Raw genomic sequence first — 19,243 nt, 5'->3', positions numbered from 1 at the left:
CATTAGTGCCTGTGGCTTTATGGGAAAAAAAGTGTCCATTTGAGTTGAAAATATAAGTTAATATATTCTCAGTATTCATTTTGGTATTGTTAGAGTGTTTCATAAATACAGCATATTCAGATATACTCATTTGACATACTGTTTTTGAATATAGGCTACTGCTTTTGAATAGGTATGTACATTCAGATATGGGGACACATTATAACTTTAATTGATAACACGAAGAGAGAATGGTTTTAAATTGAGTCTGACCAAAAAAATCAACAAATAAGTGCTGAATTTGTTGGATAAATGTGTGCAGGTCTGAATATGTGTTTTAGATTCTTATGCAGTAGTACTGAAAATGACAATTACTTCATGCTGTTGACTAAATGAGTTGAATATTGAATGAGACAGCAGGAAGTTGTAGCTGATTTATTTCCTAATACAAGTTGTGCTGGATTATAAACATTGCAAGGGTTGCTGTGATTTTATAGGGTAAATTTTTTAGAAATTAAACTTCTTTTATCTGTCATCGATATTCACATAACAGCAGGTGTAGAGCAACCAGTCTGTCATTTTCCACTGTCTGTTTCTACGGCAGTATAGGGTGTGTTTCTCTGAAGAGCAATGCAGCGCGACGATCAATTTCTCTTCATAAAAACACACTTCTTGCACAAATGTTGTGCAGCATAGTGTGTTTTTGTGTGCATATTTCAATTTGTATGTAAAATATGTAATAAACCCGCAAGAACGCGATATATTTGCTCTTTCTTTTTCATGGCCATATATGGAGATTAGATTGGCTGTTGACGCTTCAACCTCATTTTAACCCTTCAGTTGCTGAATTTTATTCGCTGGTAAAAAACGATATAGAGGTAAAGGTGCGATAATTGATGTACTTTACATGTTACGTTTCAAGGAATGTGATTTAAAATCCACAGCTGCAAAATGTTACCTCATATTTTCGCTTTATATACAGTTTTAGGCTATAAATCTGTATATACATTAGGTGTTAATGCGTTCAGCTATTAATGTAGCCTACGCTATAAACAAGTGGTTAATTTACCTACTGGCGTTAAACTGAGGTGCCTTTAATAGAATAGCTCGTTTACAGGACAGATTTAGTGGTGTACGTGTGTTTTGTTGCTATATGTGGCTCATGTGAGCTTTTTGCATGGTAAATAAAGAAGTAAAGTGTATTTTGGCGTGGCTTCCCTTGGGTGTTCACGTGCTATAGGAAATAATTCTCGCTTCTGAAGTCGTGATTACGAGCTTATCGCATTCAAGTTTCGACATGAGAGGGCGTTTAAGTGCAAATTTTACCTAAACTCGCATTTACGATAATGCTGCACGTGAAAACAGCATTATTACCCCTAAAATGGATACGAACCCTTAATTGCTTCAAGTATAGTGCATTGCAGATGATCATTACAACGTTTCTAACGTATTATAGATCAAATATACACAACTTTGTTGTTATGCAATGCATGACAACTAGCTAAATGTGATTTAATCGCGATAGATAGATAGATATTAAACGTGACTGGTGAGATTTTAAACCAAAGCAAGGTTGTCAGTATTCATGCATATTTCCAAGTTCTTAATTACAGCAAGCAAACACCGTTTAAACACACACTACAGCTTTATATTCTGCATTTGGCACACAGTCCTCAACCTCTCCCTCCTCGCGCGCTGACGTCACGCGCCTGCCTTGGCTTATTATTGCATGAACTATTTTCTGTAGTAGCAGCACCACTGAGCTTTTCCAGTGCCCGCCGCTTAACGTGGAGACAAATACGAGGGAGAGAGGGGAAGAGGAGGGGTGAGGGACAAATTAATCTTGGGCCACAGCGGTGGCAGAACGCGAGACAGTGAAGCATTGCAGCGAAGATTTTATTTGGCTCGTTCGCTTCAAACGGGCAGCAGAGACGGAATGGATCTACCTGCCGTCGGGGAGCATGTCTTCGCGGTGGAGGGCATCGAAAAGAAGCGCTTACGGAAGGTAAAACTGCCGCGAACTAGAACTACCGTAAATGGTGCGGAGGATATATTTGTTGTTCCTCTACTGTGCCCAACACATTTTCCATCGTTTTTCAGGGCAGAATCGAGTATCTGGTGAAGTGGCGAGGATGGTCAGCCAAGTAAGTGTTTAATTGGTTTATATGCGTTATTTTTAGATGCATTAACAGTAAATGCCGAGCGATGTTGGTCTTGGTCGTCCGGTACCCTACATTGGTCGCGCGCTGGGCTGTTTTGTATGGATTCCATCACAAAATTTACGCGAGCGAACATCGTTCTGCCATCGTACATTATTTATGTAATACGTATTGCTCGTATATTTATATGTTTACATTTTCAATAGGCTACAATGTATTTTGTTCGCGCTGCTTAACGTGTTTACGATAGCTATATTTTATTGTAGCATGCTTTGAATTTAACATATGATTTACTACATTATCATATTCTCCCGTCAATGTTACAGATATAACACATGGGAACCCGAGGAAAACATTCTTGATCCGCGCCTTCTTGTCGCTTTCCAAAACAGGTGAGATGGAGGACGAATAACTGAACTTGTGGTAATGCCCATATATGGTCATGGAAGGCGGGGCCAACTCCCTGCACAGTGTAGCTGAAGATTAATGGTAGCCCCATGGGTCAGGTCTGCCTGCTACAAAGACCCTCTTGATGCTTGCCTTTTATCCAGTTTTGGAAACACTCCATTGTTATTACCACCAGTGCAAGTCATACAAAATGAATGTGCCTTTGTATATTGACCAATCAAGATTTAATTTCCTTCCTGTCAGTTTTAGAGTAGTGGTTTTCAACCAGGGGGCCATAACCCTTTAGGAGCCTTATTAAACTTTGTCACTGCAAGATGATGATGATTAAGTTTATTTTTAATAAATAATTTAAATAACTATATTTAAATATGAATGCAAGTTCTTGTTACCCTAACAACTGTTGTTTTTATTCAAGAACATAGTTATTGTAACTTTTGTGATCACAAACTTAATTGCAAATATTCATTTTAATATGTAGACATTCCTCATTTCTGAGAACAGGGGACTTTTAATATTGTCAAAAAGTTTGAGACCCACTGTTCTTTGGAACAAGGCTACTTTAAGCGCATACATTGAACCATTGTTTCGGAACAGCTTAGATCAGATAATTTTATACATTCATATATGAAAAATACATCAGTAGCAGTGTTCTCACAAGTGGACTACACTTATGTCTATGATCTAATCTGCTGTGTCAAAGGTCTTGTGATGTTTACACACCCTTCTGTTCTTAAGATAAAAGCAGAATGAGTATCAAAGCATTCCAGAATTGTTAAGTTTAGACAGCAGTTTTTGCAAGATATTTGTTGCGTTTCACTCACTGGTTTAGCTGCACTAGAAGTGTGAGAGTATCATGTTACCCGTTGTGCGCATGTTTTGTGTTGTAACCTGGTGATCAAAGAGATTGTCTGTGGCTTGTGATCTGAATGTTGCGCTACTGTTGATAAGAACACTCTTACAAATAAAGGTTTCAAAAGTGGGTTTTCACAATAGAAGGACCATTTTTTGTTCCCCAAAGAACCTTTCAGCGAACAATTCTTAAAAGAATATTTTTTTCTTAGTGTGAAGAACATTTTAATAATCTAAAGAACCTTTTTTCACTATAAAGAACTTTTTTGGGCAATGGAAAGATTCCATTGATGTTAAATGTTCTTCATGGAACTATTGATGCAAATAAAGAACCTTTATTTTTGAGTGAATAAAAATAATGGTTCTGTTACACATGAATGGATTAATGAATGTTCCTTTAAAGGGTTAGTTCACCCAAAAATGAAAATACTGTCATTAATTACTCATCCTCATTTAGTTCCAAACCCGTAAGACTTTTGTTCATCTTCAGAACACAAATTAAGATATTTTTGATGAAATCCGAGTATCTGATCCACACATAGGCAGCAAAGTCATTGCACGTTTTGAGGTCCAGAAAGTTACTAAAGACATCGTTAAAATAGTCCATGTGACTACAGTGGTTCAACCTTAATGTTATGAAGCGACGAGAATACTTTTTGTGGGCAAAAACAAAACAATACTGAGCCGGCGTTCAGACGTAAACACGGAAGCCTGCACTGCGTTCACAGCGTCAACTGTGTACAACATCAACAGTTCAAATTGTTAAATAAAGTTATTTTTGTTTTGTTTTTTGCCCACAAAAAGTATTCTCATCGCTTCATAATATTAAGGTTGAACCACTGCAGTCACATGGACTATTTTAACAATGTTTTTACTACCTTTCTGGACCTCAAAAGGTGCAATGTCGTTGCTGCCTATGTGTGGCTCAGATACCCTAGGATTTCATCAAAAATATCTTAATTTGTGTTCCAAAGATGAACGAAGGTCTTGCAGGTTTGGAACAACATGAGGGAGAGGAATTAATGACAGAAATTGCATTTTTTGGGTGAACTAACCCTTTAAGCATTTTAACATTGTAGCTTTAGTTGAAAACTGTGGATTTATATATATTTTATGCACTGTTTTCAGAGAAAGGCAGGAGCAAATGGTGGGATATCGAAAAAGAGGACCTAAACCCAAACACCCCCTGGTCCAGGTACTTCAGCTTTTATATGGACAACATTTGTTATTCCAAATACAGTTTTTATCTTCCAGTCAGTGCATAAGTTGGCAATATTATTGCAAAAGGTTATTCCTGTGCACGGTCTGAATAAAAGTTTCGTTTCATTATGAATCAATAAAAGGCTCCTTTCTGTCTGCATGCATCTTAATGTACTGAGGTCCTTTATGACTTCATGTGCTTCTGTAGTTGATTTTACCTATTAAATATTAATGAGAATAGCGTTTGTAAGCTCAAAACATAATAAGACTGCACGCTATTAAAATAAAGGTTCCAAGAGGTGGTTTTTGTAGCGATGCCATAGACCTTCTTTTCGAGAACCTTTTTTGGTTCTCGAAAAGAAGAACCTTTCAGCAAACAGAACCATTTTTTTCTTAGAGTGAAGAACATTGGTAACACTTTAGTACGGGGAACACATATTCACTATTAACTATGACTTTTTTAACTCAATAAACTCTTAATTTACTGCTTATCAATAGTTAGTAAGGTAGTTGTTGTAGTGGTTAAGTTCAGGTATTGGTTAGGATTAAGGGGTGTAGAATATGGTCATACAGAATAAGGCATTAATATGTGCTTTATAAGTAGTAATAAACAGCCAATATGCAGGCTAATAAGCAACTAGTTACAAGTGAAGTGATACTGAAGTGTTACCAGAACATTTTAATAATCTGAAGAACTTTTTTCCACTTTAAAGAACCTTTTGTACAATGGAAATGGTTCCAAAGGTTGTTCATGGAACCATCAATGCCAATCAAAGGAACCTTTATGAAAACCCCTAGAGTACAGCTAAATGTGTTGTAAAATAAATAACAAATGATGAACTTCCAGTTCATTTGAGAAGTCAATAAATATTTTCTCTTTGTTCCAGCTTCCTGCGTTTGCTCGTAGATCAAGCATCCTGGGTGGTCTTCAGGACACATCACTGGATGAGGAGAACCAGCCCAAAGTGGATTCCCTCCAGATCCACCGCTCACGGCCGCAGCACTACCAGCTGAACAGTAAAAAACACCATCAGTACCAGCCCAGCTGCAAGGAGATATCCGTTGAACAACATATGAGCGGGAAAAAGAAACACTTTTACCAGCTGAACAGCAAGAAACATCATCACTACCAGCCAGACCCTAAGATGTATGACACGCCACTCACGGGACCCAAAGAGGTTAAGGGTCAAGACCCTTCCAACAAAGGTTGGAACCTCCCTCCAGCCTTGCAACAGAAGTGGATTCGGAACAAAGACACCGGCTGCCTGAGTAAAGTGAAAGATCTGTCTATCGAGCTCAAGGGTCTGCCGGATAACGCTAACAAAGCGGAGCGGGCACTCAAAACGAGCGCCAAAGAGTTTGCGCTTCCTAATGGCATCAGCAGCAAGATGAAAATAATCAAGAACAAAAACAAAAACGGCCGGATTGTGATTGTAATGAGCAAATACATGGACAAAGGTGTGCATTCATCCAAAGTAAAAAACAGGGACGTTTCTGAAGTGGAAATGCAACACAATGAGGAATCTACACTGATTAATACGGACAATCTGTCTGATGGTGAAACGGCAGATCAAGGAGAAGCCAGTGAGAATGGTTCTGTTGAGAACAATAAGAATCTTTCTTCTACTAATGAATGTGTTCATGAAAACTCCCTCGAAAATATTGAACTTCCAAAAGATACGCCCACAGAGACTGAACAAAAAGTGATGGATATATGCGACCAACCAAACTCTTCACCCATGGCAGCAAAGAAAGCTGCCCCATCCCACATTGACACCAGAACCAATCCCCTTAAGAGGAACCTGTCAGAACGCAGTGAGGATGTGAGAAACTGTAAGCAGTTCTTCAGCTACAGGAGCATCAGTGCACCAGACACCATGCTTTCTTCCCCTCAGAGAGAACCTATAAACCTGCATTACAGAGGCAGTCACGCCACCAGAGCGTATAGTTATGACTTTAGCGACACCATTCCCGAAGAGCCTATTGATTTGAGCTGTGGTCCAACCAAAACTCTAAAACAGTGTCCTACAGGGGAGAAGGTTTCAGGAAGCTCAGTGCAAGTGGAGAAAACAGACAGCCATTTGAAACCGTTTGTGGGTAACGTTATCATCACAGATATCACTACGAACTGCTTAACTGTGACCTTTAAGGAATACGTTCAAGGAGAATGACAACAATATGTTGGACTGTCAATTGTTCGTATGAACCAGCTCAAATTTGATTCATTTCAGATGCACTGATCATAGTCATTCCTGAAGATATATTTACACATTTAAACACATAAACCATATATATATATATTTGTGTTTTATATATATATATAGGGTTTGTTTGTTTAGATGCCGATTTTTTAACACATAAAATTGTGATGGTTGGCATTTTGCTGCTGTTGAAATTGAATTGAAAACCCCGTAACTTTACAGTGTGTAACATTGTTTATAAAACTTTGAATTGTTATGGATTTTGCTACCTGAGAAAATATCTGCCCTTTTGGAGAAAGCACACTGGTGGATTTGGAAGAATTCATTGAAGATTGATGTTAAATGCACTTATTTACACCTTTCAATGTTCATGTCCATCATGGACCATATCGTTTTTTCTTCCAATGTTGGGGATTTAAGCATTTTTCAGATGTACATATAATTGAGATCTATACATTTTGAGTTGCTTGGAAAGGTGTCATCATGATGTACATGAATGTACCTTAAAAAAGTATTTTTGGATATTAGCGTAACAGATTTTGTTTTGCTGAAAATATTTTACTTGACTGGATTTCCAGATGCTGTTGGCCTGTGAGGTCTTCCTGTGCAATGCTAGAAAAACAACTGGATTGTTTAATGTTCCCTATCCGTAAGAAGTTTAAGTTGCACTTTATCATCTCCTGGATCTCTTTCATTAATGAATTCAATAATAAAAAATAAATAATAAACCCAACAAAGGCTGTTTATCCTTAATGCAGAATAATTATGTAACAGCAGTATAACTATGGTCAGAGATCATCAAAACTGTTACATGTGACCAGAAAGTAAATGTACGTTTGATGCTTACATTGGACAGTGCAATGCTATAGATTTTGTATGTACTGGAATCAATTTACAGTCAGTGCAATGTACTGTAATTACGCAATGAGATGTACGGTATGTAATGTACAAATTACACAATAATGTTATGCATCAATGTTAAGGCCATTTATATGCATAACCCCATGTTTTATGCACACAATGAAGTGTCAGTTTGAAAATGCTTCTTAAATCAATATTAAACTCTGTTCAATAATAAAAACGGATGATTTGTTTTATAATGTGTCACGCTGTGTTGAGTTTTATAATTACTTTAATTTTGTCTAATTGACTGCATACAGAGACTTCAAGGACGAAATATATTAGGCATATTTACGTTATGTTATGTGTTGTCCGAAATGGAATAGCCTAGGCTACTTCCCTATATGCGGAAAAACAGTAGGCTACGCCAAAAGAGTAGCCTCCGAATACATATATTAGAAAAGCAGTAGGCAAAAAGTCCCCGGATGATTTACGACTTCTGCTGAGATTCTGAAATGCACACAAAACCAATGGAAGATAATAATAATAATAAGACCATCTCTGGTGCACATTCGATGGACACTTTACTATCCCATGAGGCCACAGGAGTGACAGTGAAGCGACGCAAATGACACTGGTAGGTCACCTGACAGTAACAACATGGCGAATGTAGTATACGTCCGGATTATATTCATATACCCTATTCAAAGACAGTGTTGGGGTGTAATTAGTTACATGTAACGGCGTTACGTAATTTAATTACAAAATAAATGTAACTGTAATCCATTACAGTTACCGAGAAAAGAAATGTCTAATTAAATTACAGTTATGAAAATGTTTTATATTTTCTGTAAAAAAACTAGGATATGTTGAATAATATTAATTTGTTTAATTGATTTCTTTACCACGTTGCATTGAAATATGAGACACCAATGTTTCAGGAGTTTAGGACACAGAATAGCTTAATCAATAATTGTTTTATTTCCTATTTGGGTTTATGTATATAAAATATATGTTTTATTTTTTAAGATTAACTGTTGTTTTTTTTCCAAGGCATTGTTAGATGCAAGTGTTTCCTGTCATAGCTATGCAAAGATTTGATTTCAAAAACAGTATCATTGCTATTAAACTATAATTAAGTTTTTAAATCTCAGAATGATCTCAAAGTAAAAAGAGGTGCTAACGTCTGATTTTGTGGTGGCTGTGCTTTAAAATTAAATTATTATAATCTTAATTCATGAGATGAAGGATTTTGAAAGTCTGACAGTAATCAGTGTTGACTTAAACCCTGCCTGGTTTAAATGTTTGAAAATGTTTAACAGTTGAAAACATTCATTAGAAATTTAGAAAAGTAATCAAAAGTTATCAAATGTAATCAGTTAAAAAAGTAATTGAGATAGCTACACCACTTATTAAATTTTAAATAGGGTAAATTGTAACCTGTAACCTATTACAAATGCAAAATAACCTTCCCAAACACTGTAGCCTATATAATTTTTGACGGTCGTGAAGACTAAGTTCAAAGTCAAATGTACCTACTCAGACAGATTTCGGACGCAGCGAGAGGCACTAATAAATTAGCATTATATTTCTTCCTCTGCCCCAACCTTACATTACCACTGTTTTATTTGGTTGAACGTTGTATGGTCTAATAAGATTTCCAGAGTTGTGATTAATGAAATTTAGCAATGCTGCCTCCTAGGTGCAGTACCATGTTCATAAAGTACTTCTATATCTGTATCAACCCCACATCATTCTGCAGCCCTATGGGTTCGTGCGTAAATAATGAATGGCAAGTGAACTGATTACTATACAAAGAAAATGAGCGATCTAAAATACATGTATCATCATGCCATCTTTCTTGATGAGTAAACTAAATCCATATTTTGTCAAGATGATCTTTAAACTGATTTAAATATGATATTAGATCCACATGATACTGTCCCCTTCTGAGATGTACAGTTGCCATCATAATTCTGACCCAAAACTCTGTTCCAACAAGATATAATAATGCATTGAGAGAGAGAGGGGGTGAATTCTGCTTTACTTTATGACACATTCTATTCTATTCTATTCTATTCTATTCTATTCTATTCGTAGACTATTTGTGAACTGTTTCATACAAACATCAAATGTATGGCAAAATAAAACCTGCTAAAAGCAACACAATAATCAAATTAAATGAACAAACAAATGAAAAATATTCTCAGAAACTCTTTTTGAAATTTAATTTATTAGAAGATAAAAGTATAAAAATATATGATATAGGCTATTATCATAGGCTACATATGATAATTCGATAAAAAAAAATATTTCGGAACTAATACGGATTATTTAAGATCTGTCGAATTAACGACAGTTCAAGCAATTAACGCTGAATTATTTAATTTCGTTGTTTATTTGTCGTGTTATATTTTATAGGATGAAAACAAGTTTTTGCAGTTTTATTGATTATTATGAATGTTTTATCACTGTTTAAAGACAGTTAAAAAAGAAGCTAATTTACCATTAAATTTCATTGGGCACACTGTCTCTCTTTTAGCCTGAATTTAGGGCATTTCTTGTCATTATAACGAATAATACAATATTTTTATTTTTTCGATAAAAAGTTTCTAAAAAGAACACGTAGTTTTTCGTAGTAAAAAAAAAATGAAATTGAGGCCGTGGTTGCTTATTTATATGCGTAAATAATAATAATAATAATAATAATAATGATAATAATAATAACAAAAACAACATGTATTGGATTAATTTGAATTCCTCGAATCGAAATAAAGTTAAGAAAAACACGGAGAAAACTAAAAACAATCTAATTTTCCAAGTTTATTATCCGTTGCATCGAAAGAATAGTATAAAAATCGAATTAATCTTTCAAATCAATAAAAGATTAGTTACCGTTTATTAGACCCCAGATTATTTTCACTTCAACACCGAACACAATCAGGCTTAAAATTTCACGTGTGTAAAATATATTTCTTAATAATAATAATAATAATAATAGGCCTATAATATAAATACTGATAGGCCTATTTATTAAAAAAATGTCTTGACAGACAGTCAAACGACTGGCTTAAAATAAAATTTACAAGACTGTTTGTCCGAAGTGGTTAAGTTTATTGTTTTATAATAATTCAAATTATTTAGCCTATAATAATTATTTATTATTTAGAAAGAAAGAAAGAAAACTACACGTTTGTAATTTCCAAATTCGTCTGAAGCCAAATTTACCGTAGCCTATTGATTTTTTTCAAATCATCTTTAAAATCTTAAAATCGTTTAATAAGGCTTGTGGTTTATGCTACAATGTTACAAATTAGGCTACCTCCCAGCAGCCCGAATATAAAGGATATGGACAAAATGGCCTAACTATTTTCTTGCCTGTTAGCCGATTTGGAGCGGCCGGGTGAAATCTATCGATACGCCGCAGCACGCTATGGTGGATTTATAACTACAACTGTTACTGTTATGCACTTACTTAGCTATTATAGATATTATTATTTATTTCGTTGTTTGTATTGTTTTTAAACGGGTTTTTTTCTGCTGTCATCTGACAGGCAGTGGTGGCATGAAATGGAGGAACAGATTCGAGATGCCCTTTTGCGTTTCGTCCATGTTTCCACTGCGTTTGAAATGAAGAATGAGCGTTTGAATGTACAGATTTCAGTCCTATTAAATAAAAAAGATAAATCAAACTCCACAATAGGGTTTAGACTCGCAACACCTGCTGTATCGACATCGCAAACAAGAAACCTGCCGTGTGTCTGAACGCAAGGGACAGTGTCCTTTCTGTTAAACAAATCTGCGTAAATATGCGATTAATAGGGGACTTATCAAAAATGACCTGCCCTGATTGCAGTTAGTCCAGACTAGTATATGTAATAAACACGACATATTTGCTTTCAAAACAACGCTCAAAATTGCCATTTTATACGCTCTCGCCTCGTCCTCCTCTAGTGTAGCTCAACGATCACTTGACTCCTCCTCCCAGCGCGGCAGCTCCACTCACACAGCACCGCCGTCCTGCAGTGCCATGGTAACATTTAGAACGTGATGACGTCTCTTCGAATAGAGTATTATGGGCTATCGAGGATTATTCAGGCAGAGGGCTGAGGGGAAAAAATAGCTGCGAGGTTGAAGTAAACATGGAGCTCTCAGCCGTCGGGGAGCGGGTCTTCGCCGCCGAATCCATCATTAAACGGCGCATAAGGAGAGTAAGTGCTCACACCAGCCTGCTCGTCTCGGCTTCGGCTCTGTTATAGAGGCGCCTGGTTATTTGTTTATGTCCGCTGACATTTTATACGCGATAGGTTAGCTTAGCAGCGTTAGCTTGCTAATTTGAATCTCTCTGTGCTTTTACCCGCAGGGCCGGATGGAGTATCTCGTCAAATGGAAAGGCTGGTCTCAAAAGTGAGTGGTAATGACACGTTAACGGCAGTTGTTGTAACGAAAGGAGCGGTTTCAGGCTCCCCGAGCTCGCTGAGCGTTAGCACGGCTGCAGCACGGACTGTGTAACGGGGCTCCTGTGAACGTTAGCTGACAAGGCCAGTGATGGGAGACAGTCAATATACAAGCTTTATTGGCTGAATAAACGGTTCATAATGGGAAAAAACACGAATAAAAAGAATATATATCCATTTATATATGTATCAATAAATATTATGCTTGCACATTAAAAAAAAAATAATAATCCCCTGAAGTGATGATAAAAATGCACTGAATAGTAATAAATGTTTTTTTAAAAATGCACTTTGAATTGGTTTCGGACGTTGTGATTTGCGAATAATTAAGCATGCAATTATTGGTGCAGATACAGCACCTGGGAACCAGAGGAGAATATTCTGGATGAGCGTCTTTTCGCGGCTTTTGAAGAAAGGTAAATGCATTTTCGTTAGTTCTGCAATTCCAGTAGACAAGTTAAATAATTTTTGTCGTTTTAAAATAGCATTTATCTGATTCATTTTTTTCTCTTATTGCAGAGAGCGAGAGAGGGAGATGTACGGTCCAAAAAAGAGGGGACCCAAACCAGAAACATTTTTAATGAAGGTGAAATTGTTTTTATATTACTTTACCTAAAACAAAAAATCGATTTTGTACTTGTTTAGTTTTCCTTGGCTTTCTTTGTTTTTAATGTTATTGCACTTTTATGAATTGATTTTTTTTTTTAAATGTTGTGCATACATTTTTAAATTATATTTGACATTTTTTATAGGCAAAAGCTAAAGAAAAAGGCAAAAACTATGAGTTCAGGCGGGAGATGTCTCGAGGAATACGGGTGTCGTTCCCGGTAGCAGAACCGGTTGTGACTCCCAGAGCTCGTGAAGGACTACGAGCAGTCGTGCCAACGATTTTTCCACCGAGCACCATCAACAGAGGTGAAAGTGTCCGTGTGCATCCACCAGACTCTGAGAGAGACCCACTGATGCACGGAACGCCAGTTCACCGCCCGCTGGATTTTGCCAGCTCACCAAAAAAGAGAGGACCAAAGCCAAAGTTGCGTCCAGCTGGAGGTTCATCCAATGAAGGCGTTAAAAGAAAAGCAGATGAACCTTTATGTTATCGCCCTTCCAAAACCGAGAGATCAGGAGAGACCTCTAACTGTGATGTCATCCGTTTATCCCAGAAGTTCCAAGCAGAATCCAGCCTCGTGGGCAAAATAGGAAGCAGGTCAAGTGATGTCAAATTTACACATGGTGGCACCATCTTAAAAGCTGGGCTTGGTGTTTTGGGACATCGACGGAAGGACAGCTCCAGTGGTGCCATAAACCAACAACCCAAGATGAAGCATCCTCCCAAAAACAATTTATTCCGATCTACCGATCAAACCAGAGAGCAACTGTCTCTGAGTTTTGTAGACGACACAGAGCAGTCCTGGTTGCCTTGTTTGAAGAATATGGAGAAAATTGTTGTTACTGACGTAACAAGTAACTCTTTGACTGTAACCATAAAAGAGAGTTCAACGGACAAAGGCTTCTTCAAAGAAAACAGATGATGTGGTTTTAGTTTATGTGTGTGTGTATGTATGTATGTGAATGAAATATTGTAATCAAACTAGAAACAACCTACATTTCTATATCATTTGTAGTCTATAAATGTAAAGTCTTGCAATCATGTACATAATGCAAAAAAAAAATATATATATAGTCTATCTTTAGCCTACATTTCCATTCACATTTTCTATGAAAATGAAGTTTATTTTTCTATTTCCCAGATTTTATGTAATGTACACCAGTTGATTCCTCCTTTTGGTTGCCTTCTTCAGCTTTATCATGAATGTGGGCATAGATGCTGTTAACACATATTAACGTTTCGACTTAACGCACCTTTTTAAGGGACACATTGTTTAGTCCCTCTTTTATGAACTAATTGTATTTTTCTGGTTAGATTTTGTATATATTTGAAGGTCCAAACAGTAAAGCACACCCTTTAGAAAGAGAGAAGGGAAATAAGTTGCATATATATAATTAAATCCATTTTAGGCCTAAATATTTAAGGCACAATAATTTAGGCTTTAGAATCGTATTTCGTAATTTTTCGTTTTTCTGTTGAATATTTAATTGATTTGGCTGTTCTGTGTCTTAATATTTCATTATAATGCGGTTTTTAGTCCCCGTCAAAAACGAAAGTGTTTGATTGGTACAAATAATTTCTAAATTTCTGAAGTAAGCTCGCAGCTTGGTTTAAGTGGTGAACTTAAAAACATTTTATTACAATTATGTGATGTTAACTTGTTTAACGGTTTAGCGTAAACAAGAGTTCAGTATTTTTTGCGGAGAGAACAATGTGTATCGGAGCTTAAAATAAAAATGTAATTTAGCTGTTTCTAGGAGCCTTTCCCATTATTGATTTTAAACATTGTTCGCGCACAGATCCTTGTAGATCGTTTTTATCTTGCCTTGCTTTAATTTAATTAAATTGTTATAAAAACAGAAAGCTCTTTAGGTCGGGATTTTCATTATAGACTGAGTGCCTGTAAACAAAGACTAAAGATCTTAAATAGTAAACTGATATATGATAAATATATCTTTAACAGCATGTCGGCCTATTTTGGCAAGATTAGATCACATTTAACGATAGCGTCGTGCGCTTTTAATGACATTCAACATTAAGTTGTCAAGGGAGTTGGGGGGTGGGAGAATGGTGACTGGTCAAAACCAATCATGTTCATTCGTCGTATTCACTCCGTTTCAGACTTATTTCTATTAGCCTATATTATTATAAACAATAATAATAATAATTATTATTATTATTATTTGAATAATATGCCACTGCACTGCCACACGAGCGTCGCGGCAAACAAACAAAACAGAAACAAATAAACAAAAACAAAAAAACATTTCTACCGTAGTGTAATTTCTGGATTTATTTTTTAAAGATCTCGTAGGTAAAGAATTTCTGGACTAGCGTTTAATGTCGGGCAACAAACGTAATTATCAGACATTATCAATATATTTAAATAACAAACGCTAAAACGGAATTCATGATTTTGAATTGAAATGTAAAAACGATAATTTATAGTTTTTTGAGGAAGTTCAGTCCACCAAAAGCCACAAGATGTCGCCATGAACTTGATACAGATCCGTATTCCTTTTAATAACGCCTATAATTACGTGTATATCGAACAGATTTTTGCTTCAAAATTAAATATTCAAGAATACAGTGATATGTATAACAGTCACAGATGTTCAATGTGTCAAATGTCGCCGTGTTTGTACTGTATATTTTCATTGGTTTAAATTTGGACTGTCAGTGTTTTGTGTTTTATAATTCAAATGTAAAAATAAACACATCTGAGGCATTAAGGATTCAACACTCAATGTAACACTGAAATAAATGGTAAAGTAATTCTAATGTTTTGGGGTTTTAAATGAACATTTGTACTTGTTTTTTGTTTTTTTTTTAAGAAAAAAGGCTGCGATATTTATTTATTTATTTATTTTCACGGCAGTGAATGGCTTTTAAATTTGACAATATCTTTGCTCTTTACGGTCCCACCCTTTGATATTTCTTATCGTATGCAGTGACATTCAGACATTTTAAGCGCAGCTTAAGTATACAATTGTTTTGACGCCTCGAGATTCGAGAATTATATTTCAGTATTAGAAATCACCGCTATATTCTGCCAAATCAGAATTTCAGAAAGGTAACATTAAGATTGTATGTGGGATTTACAGACAGAGAGAAAAAAGATTGCATTTTGTTCTTTGCGACCACGTTTATAAGTTGTGTGCATTATTTCATGCTTAGACTTAAATTATGCGCGCGCGACCGCAGAGCGCTCAATAATGTGCGCGCGCTCGTCTGATACTCGTTTTCTGACACTTAATAGCTTTCAATATAAAATTCAATATATATTATTAGTAAAATATTATTAATATAAGTTAACCTTATTATAAATCTATATTATGTTTGAAAATATAGCCTATACGTTTTTAATAGGATAGCCTATATATTTTGAAACTGATCATTTTTAAGGTGCACAATTTTGTAGGGAACTTAAAGTGTTAATACTCCACATGTCCACCTCATTTACTCAGCTGATGACTAACCTTTCTAACAATGACAGAAATGGCAGGGTCATCACCTTTGACATGGTGCTTTGAAAGGTTCCCAAACTGTGTTCATGTATAACCCGTGTTAAATCCATAGATGTTATCAGGCTCAAACACATACCACCACTTCTGGTAAATAGGTTTTATTATATATAAATGTGTGGGGCTTGTTTTTATATATTCAAAAACCCTTTGAGCTCTCAAAATATGTGAAATAAAAGAGACATATGTGTTGTTTTATTTAAATATACTGATTCATTTCAACATATGGATAACATAAAGCATAAAATAATGCATGCATGTAAAGAGTGTGTAAATTTATGTGTGAATATAATTTATTTGATTATATTAGAATTAACACTTCTATAACCTACATTTTCAATTTAAAAATTTCCCAATTTAAAATGTAAAATTCAAATATTAATACCTTTCCCCATATTTCCGTATTCACAGAGCATGATTATTACTATTTTGAGCTTGCATTAATGTAGCTGGCAAAGAAAATTGAATTGGCTAAGCATCATATAGTTAAAAATAAGTTAAATTCTTGTGCACCTAAGAAAAGGAGAATTAACAAAATCAAAAGTCTGTTTGAAAGATGTATTGAATGTTACTTCATCAGTACGCGGGTGTTGTTGTCTCCGAGCAATAACCTGAAAGAAAAAAAAAGTCCCTTAAAAATTCCTTAATCCCAAAATGGAATGATAGGAAATAACTGATGTAAACAAGGATTTTAGTTCTTTCTGTGGAGCCTCACCTGACTAATGCCGCAGCAATAAGGCCGCCAGTAATGGGCCCTACCCAGTAGATCCAGTGGTGAGTCCAGTAGTTGGTCAGCACTGCAGGACCAAATACTCTTGCAGGATTCAGACAAGTACCAGACACATCACCCCTGAATCCCACAGAAGATGTTAATCTCCAGACCACGCACAGGAAATGATGCATAACATAATCAACAAACTCACCCCACTAGCACATTAATAATGACTGTGCAGCCCACCAAAAATGGAACCAAAGGACTTTTGCTCTTGGCATTAACTGCACCCAGTAAGACCACCATGGTAACTAGACACGTCATGGCAATTTCTCCAAATAATGCCTTCACAATATAGTCATCAGCCTGGAGAAGCGTAAATGCCGCACCTTGAGCTTTTGCATAGTTCTCATTTGAGGTCATTCCCTAAAAAGGAAGCAAGAAAAACATCCAATCCATTGAAATGTGACTGGTGAATTTAATGTTGCATGCAAAAATGTCTCAATGTCACATGTATCTCACCTTGGCCATGACTGCACCAAGTAAACCTCCAGTAAGCTGAGAGATCAGGTACGGTGGCACCATTTTCAGCTTCATTCCACCGCAGAGGTAGACAGCTATGGTGAATGATGGATTGAAATGAGAACCACTGTGTCAGGGGAAAAGATTATTGCATTATTCATCAATAAGCTTTTTATCCAAAGCAACTCTCCAGGACTGGGACAAACCCCTTGGAGCAAACAGAGCAGACAAATCTACATCACCCCAAAGATGCAGGGTTTTCAAAGGGGGTCAGTAATAATAGTACTGCAGTGGGTCGGTGGATTCATATTTATAAGACAACCCTGACCTATATATATTTGTGTGTGTTTATATATAAAATATACATACACACATGAGTACAAAAATACATTTCTTCTCACCTGATCTCTGCCATACATGAAATCAGTACCGCCACTGCGAGACCATGAGCCAGAGCAGGTTGGAGTCTGCCGGCATCCTCCACATTTTCAATGACAGACACACATCCGATGAACACAAAGAAGGTGGTCCCCACCAGCTCAGCTACACACGGCTGAAAAACCCGCTCAAATAGGTTGGGCTCTCTCACAGTATGTTGTCCCATCTTATCCATCAGAGCTTTCTCCATGTTGTTAAGTTCTACTTTATTTTCAGTCATTCTTTCTGAGGCACGAATATCTCTCTGATGGCTGTGTCCTAATATCTTGGAGGGCATCTACTCATCATTTGAATGTGAGTGACAAAAAAGCAAGCATTAAATTCCTCAGTGACCTTTGAGGGCAATTGATGATTGAAAAGACTAATAATAAATGTAAAATGTTGACCAGTGGTAAGGAAAATATGCTGAAGGGGATTAAAATTTAACATGCCTCTGCACTCAGCTAATTTAGACATACCTGAAACTATTTAAAACACCAGAAAGTTTAACTTGTGCTGCAACATGTCCTGGTTACATGGATTACAAGGAAAACTAGCTCAAGTTTAGAAAACTAACTGAAACAGTAACTTAATAATGGAAATTTATTTTCCCACCAAAAACAAAAAATTAAAAGTTAAAGGTTAACCAAATAGTGGAGACTATAAAAGTCCTAGCACTATGTGATCACATTTACTTTTGTAACTACTACTAGGTAAAAACAATTCAAAGCTTATTCTGTAACAAAGACTAAAGGCATAAACTAATGGATTATGATCCATTAGTTTATGTCTTTAGTCTTTAGTCTTAGAATTACACTGTGGCAAGAAAATATATATTTTTTATATGAAAACCCCTGAAAAGGCCATAGCCCTCTCTTGGTGCTAGGAAATAGAAGATTTATGGCCACTAGGTGGCAGCTGCAGCATAAAAGTCTAATAAGTGGTAGTGTTTGATTCCTGCCCGAATGGCACACTTCATATGCACTTACAGTCTTGTATACTTAAAATGGCCATCGCATGTGCATGATCGTGAAGTCCGAGACCAAAGGGCAGGGGTGTCAAACTCAGTTCCTGGAGGGCCACAGTCCTGCAGAGTTTAGCTCCAACCCTTCTCCAACACACCTGTAGTTTTCAAATAAGACTGAAGGACTTATTAGCTGAATAAGGTGTGTTTAATTAGAGTTGAAGATAAACTCTGCTGGGCTGTGGCCCTTTAGGAACTGAGTTTTGCACCCCTGCTGTGTCCCAATTGTCATTTTAGGTTTCAGGATGCCTACCCCTTTGCGGTCGATATGCGCCCTCGACGTGGAGTTTTGTCAAGTCCACATTGAAGCGAGCCAAGCTCCGCAGCAGACTTCTACCTGA

The 19,243-nt window shown here is 36.4% G+C and overlaps 3 protein-coding genes across 3 annotated transcripts; 2 read left to right on the top strand and 1 right to left on the bottom strand.

The window, feature by feature from the left end:
* The first annotated feature begins 1,713 nt into the window (after positions 1 to 1,713).
* On the top strand, positions 1,714 to 7,896 carry cbx4 (chromobox homolog 4 (Pc class homolog, Drosophila)). Its single transcript, XM_051887989.1, has 5 exons — positions 1,714 to 1,984; positions 2,080 to 2,123; positions 2,465 to 2,530; positions 4,524 to 4,590; positions 5,483 to 7,896. Exons 1-5 carry the CDS (start codon positions 1,916 to 1,918, stop codon positions 6,764 to 6,766), a joined length of 1,530 nt encoding a protein of 509 aa, XP_051743949.1. The 5' UTR covers positions 1,714 to 1,915; the 3' UTR covers positions 6,767 to 7,896.
* Positions 7,897 to 11,655: 3,759 nt separating this feature from the next.
* cbx8a (chromobox homolog 8a (Pc class homolog, Drosophila)) lies at positions 11,656 to 15,479 on the top strand. Its single transcript, XM_051887990.1, has 5 exons — positions 11,656 to 11,847; positions 12,000 to 12,043; positions 12,444 to 12,509; positions 12,613 to 12,679; positions 12,846 to 15,479. Exons 1-5 carry the CDS (start codon positions 11,779 to 11,781, stop codon positions 13,623 to 13,625), a joined length of 1,026 nt encoding a protein of 341 aa, XP_051743950.1. The 5' UTR covers positions 11,656 to 11,778; the 3' UTR covers positions 13,626 to 15,479.
* Positions 15,480 to 16,553: 1,074 nt separating this feature from the next.
* On the bottom strand, positions 16,554 to 18,582 carry aqp8b (aquaporin 8b). Its single transcript, XM_051887795.1, has 5 exons — positions 17,863 to 18,582; positions 17,462 to 17,588; positions 17,151 to 17,365; positions 16,943 to 17,077; positions 16,554 to 16,838 (listed from the first exon to the last, which is right to left on the bottom strand). The coding sequence occupies exons 1-5, from the start codon at positions 18,174 to 18,176 to the stop codon at positions 16,796 to 16,798; spliced, it is 834 nt and encodes a 277-aa protein (XP_051743755.1). The 5' UTR covers positions 18,177 to 18,582; the 3' UTR covers positions 16,554 to 16,795.
* Positions 18,583 to 19,243: the final 661 nt, after the last annotated feature.

Source organism: Ctenopharyngodon idella, chromosome 3, assembly GCF_019924925.1.
Source record: "Ctenopharyngodon idella isolate HZGC_01 chromosome 3, HZGC01, whole genome shotgun sequence".
Lineage (NCBI taxonomy): Eukaryota > Metazoa > Chordata > Actinopteri > Cypriniformes > Xenocyprididae > Ctenopharyngodon > Ctenopharyngodon idella.
Note: the sequence above shows the minus strand (reverse complement) of the source record. Positions and strands in the feature narration are given on the sequence as shown.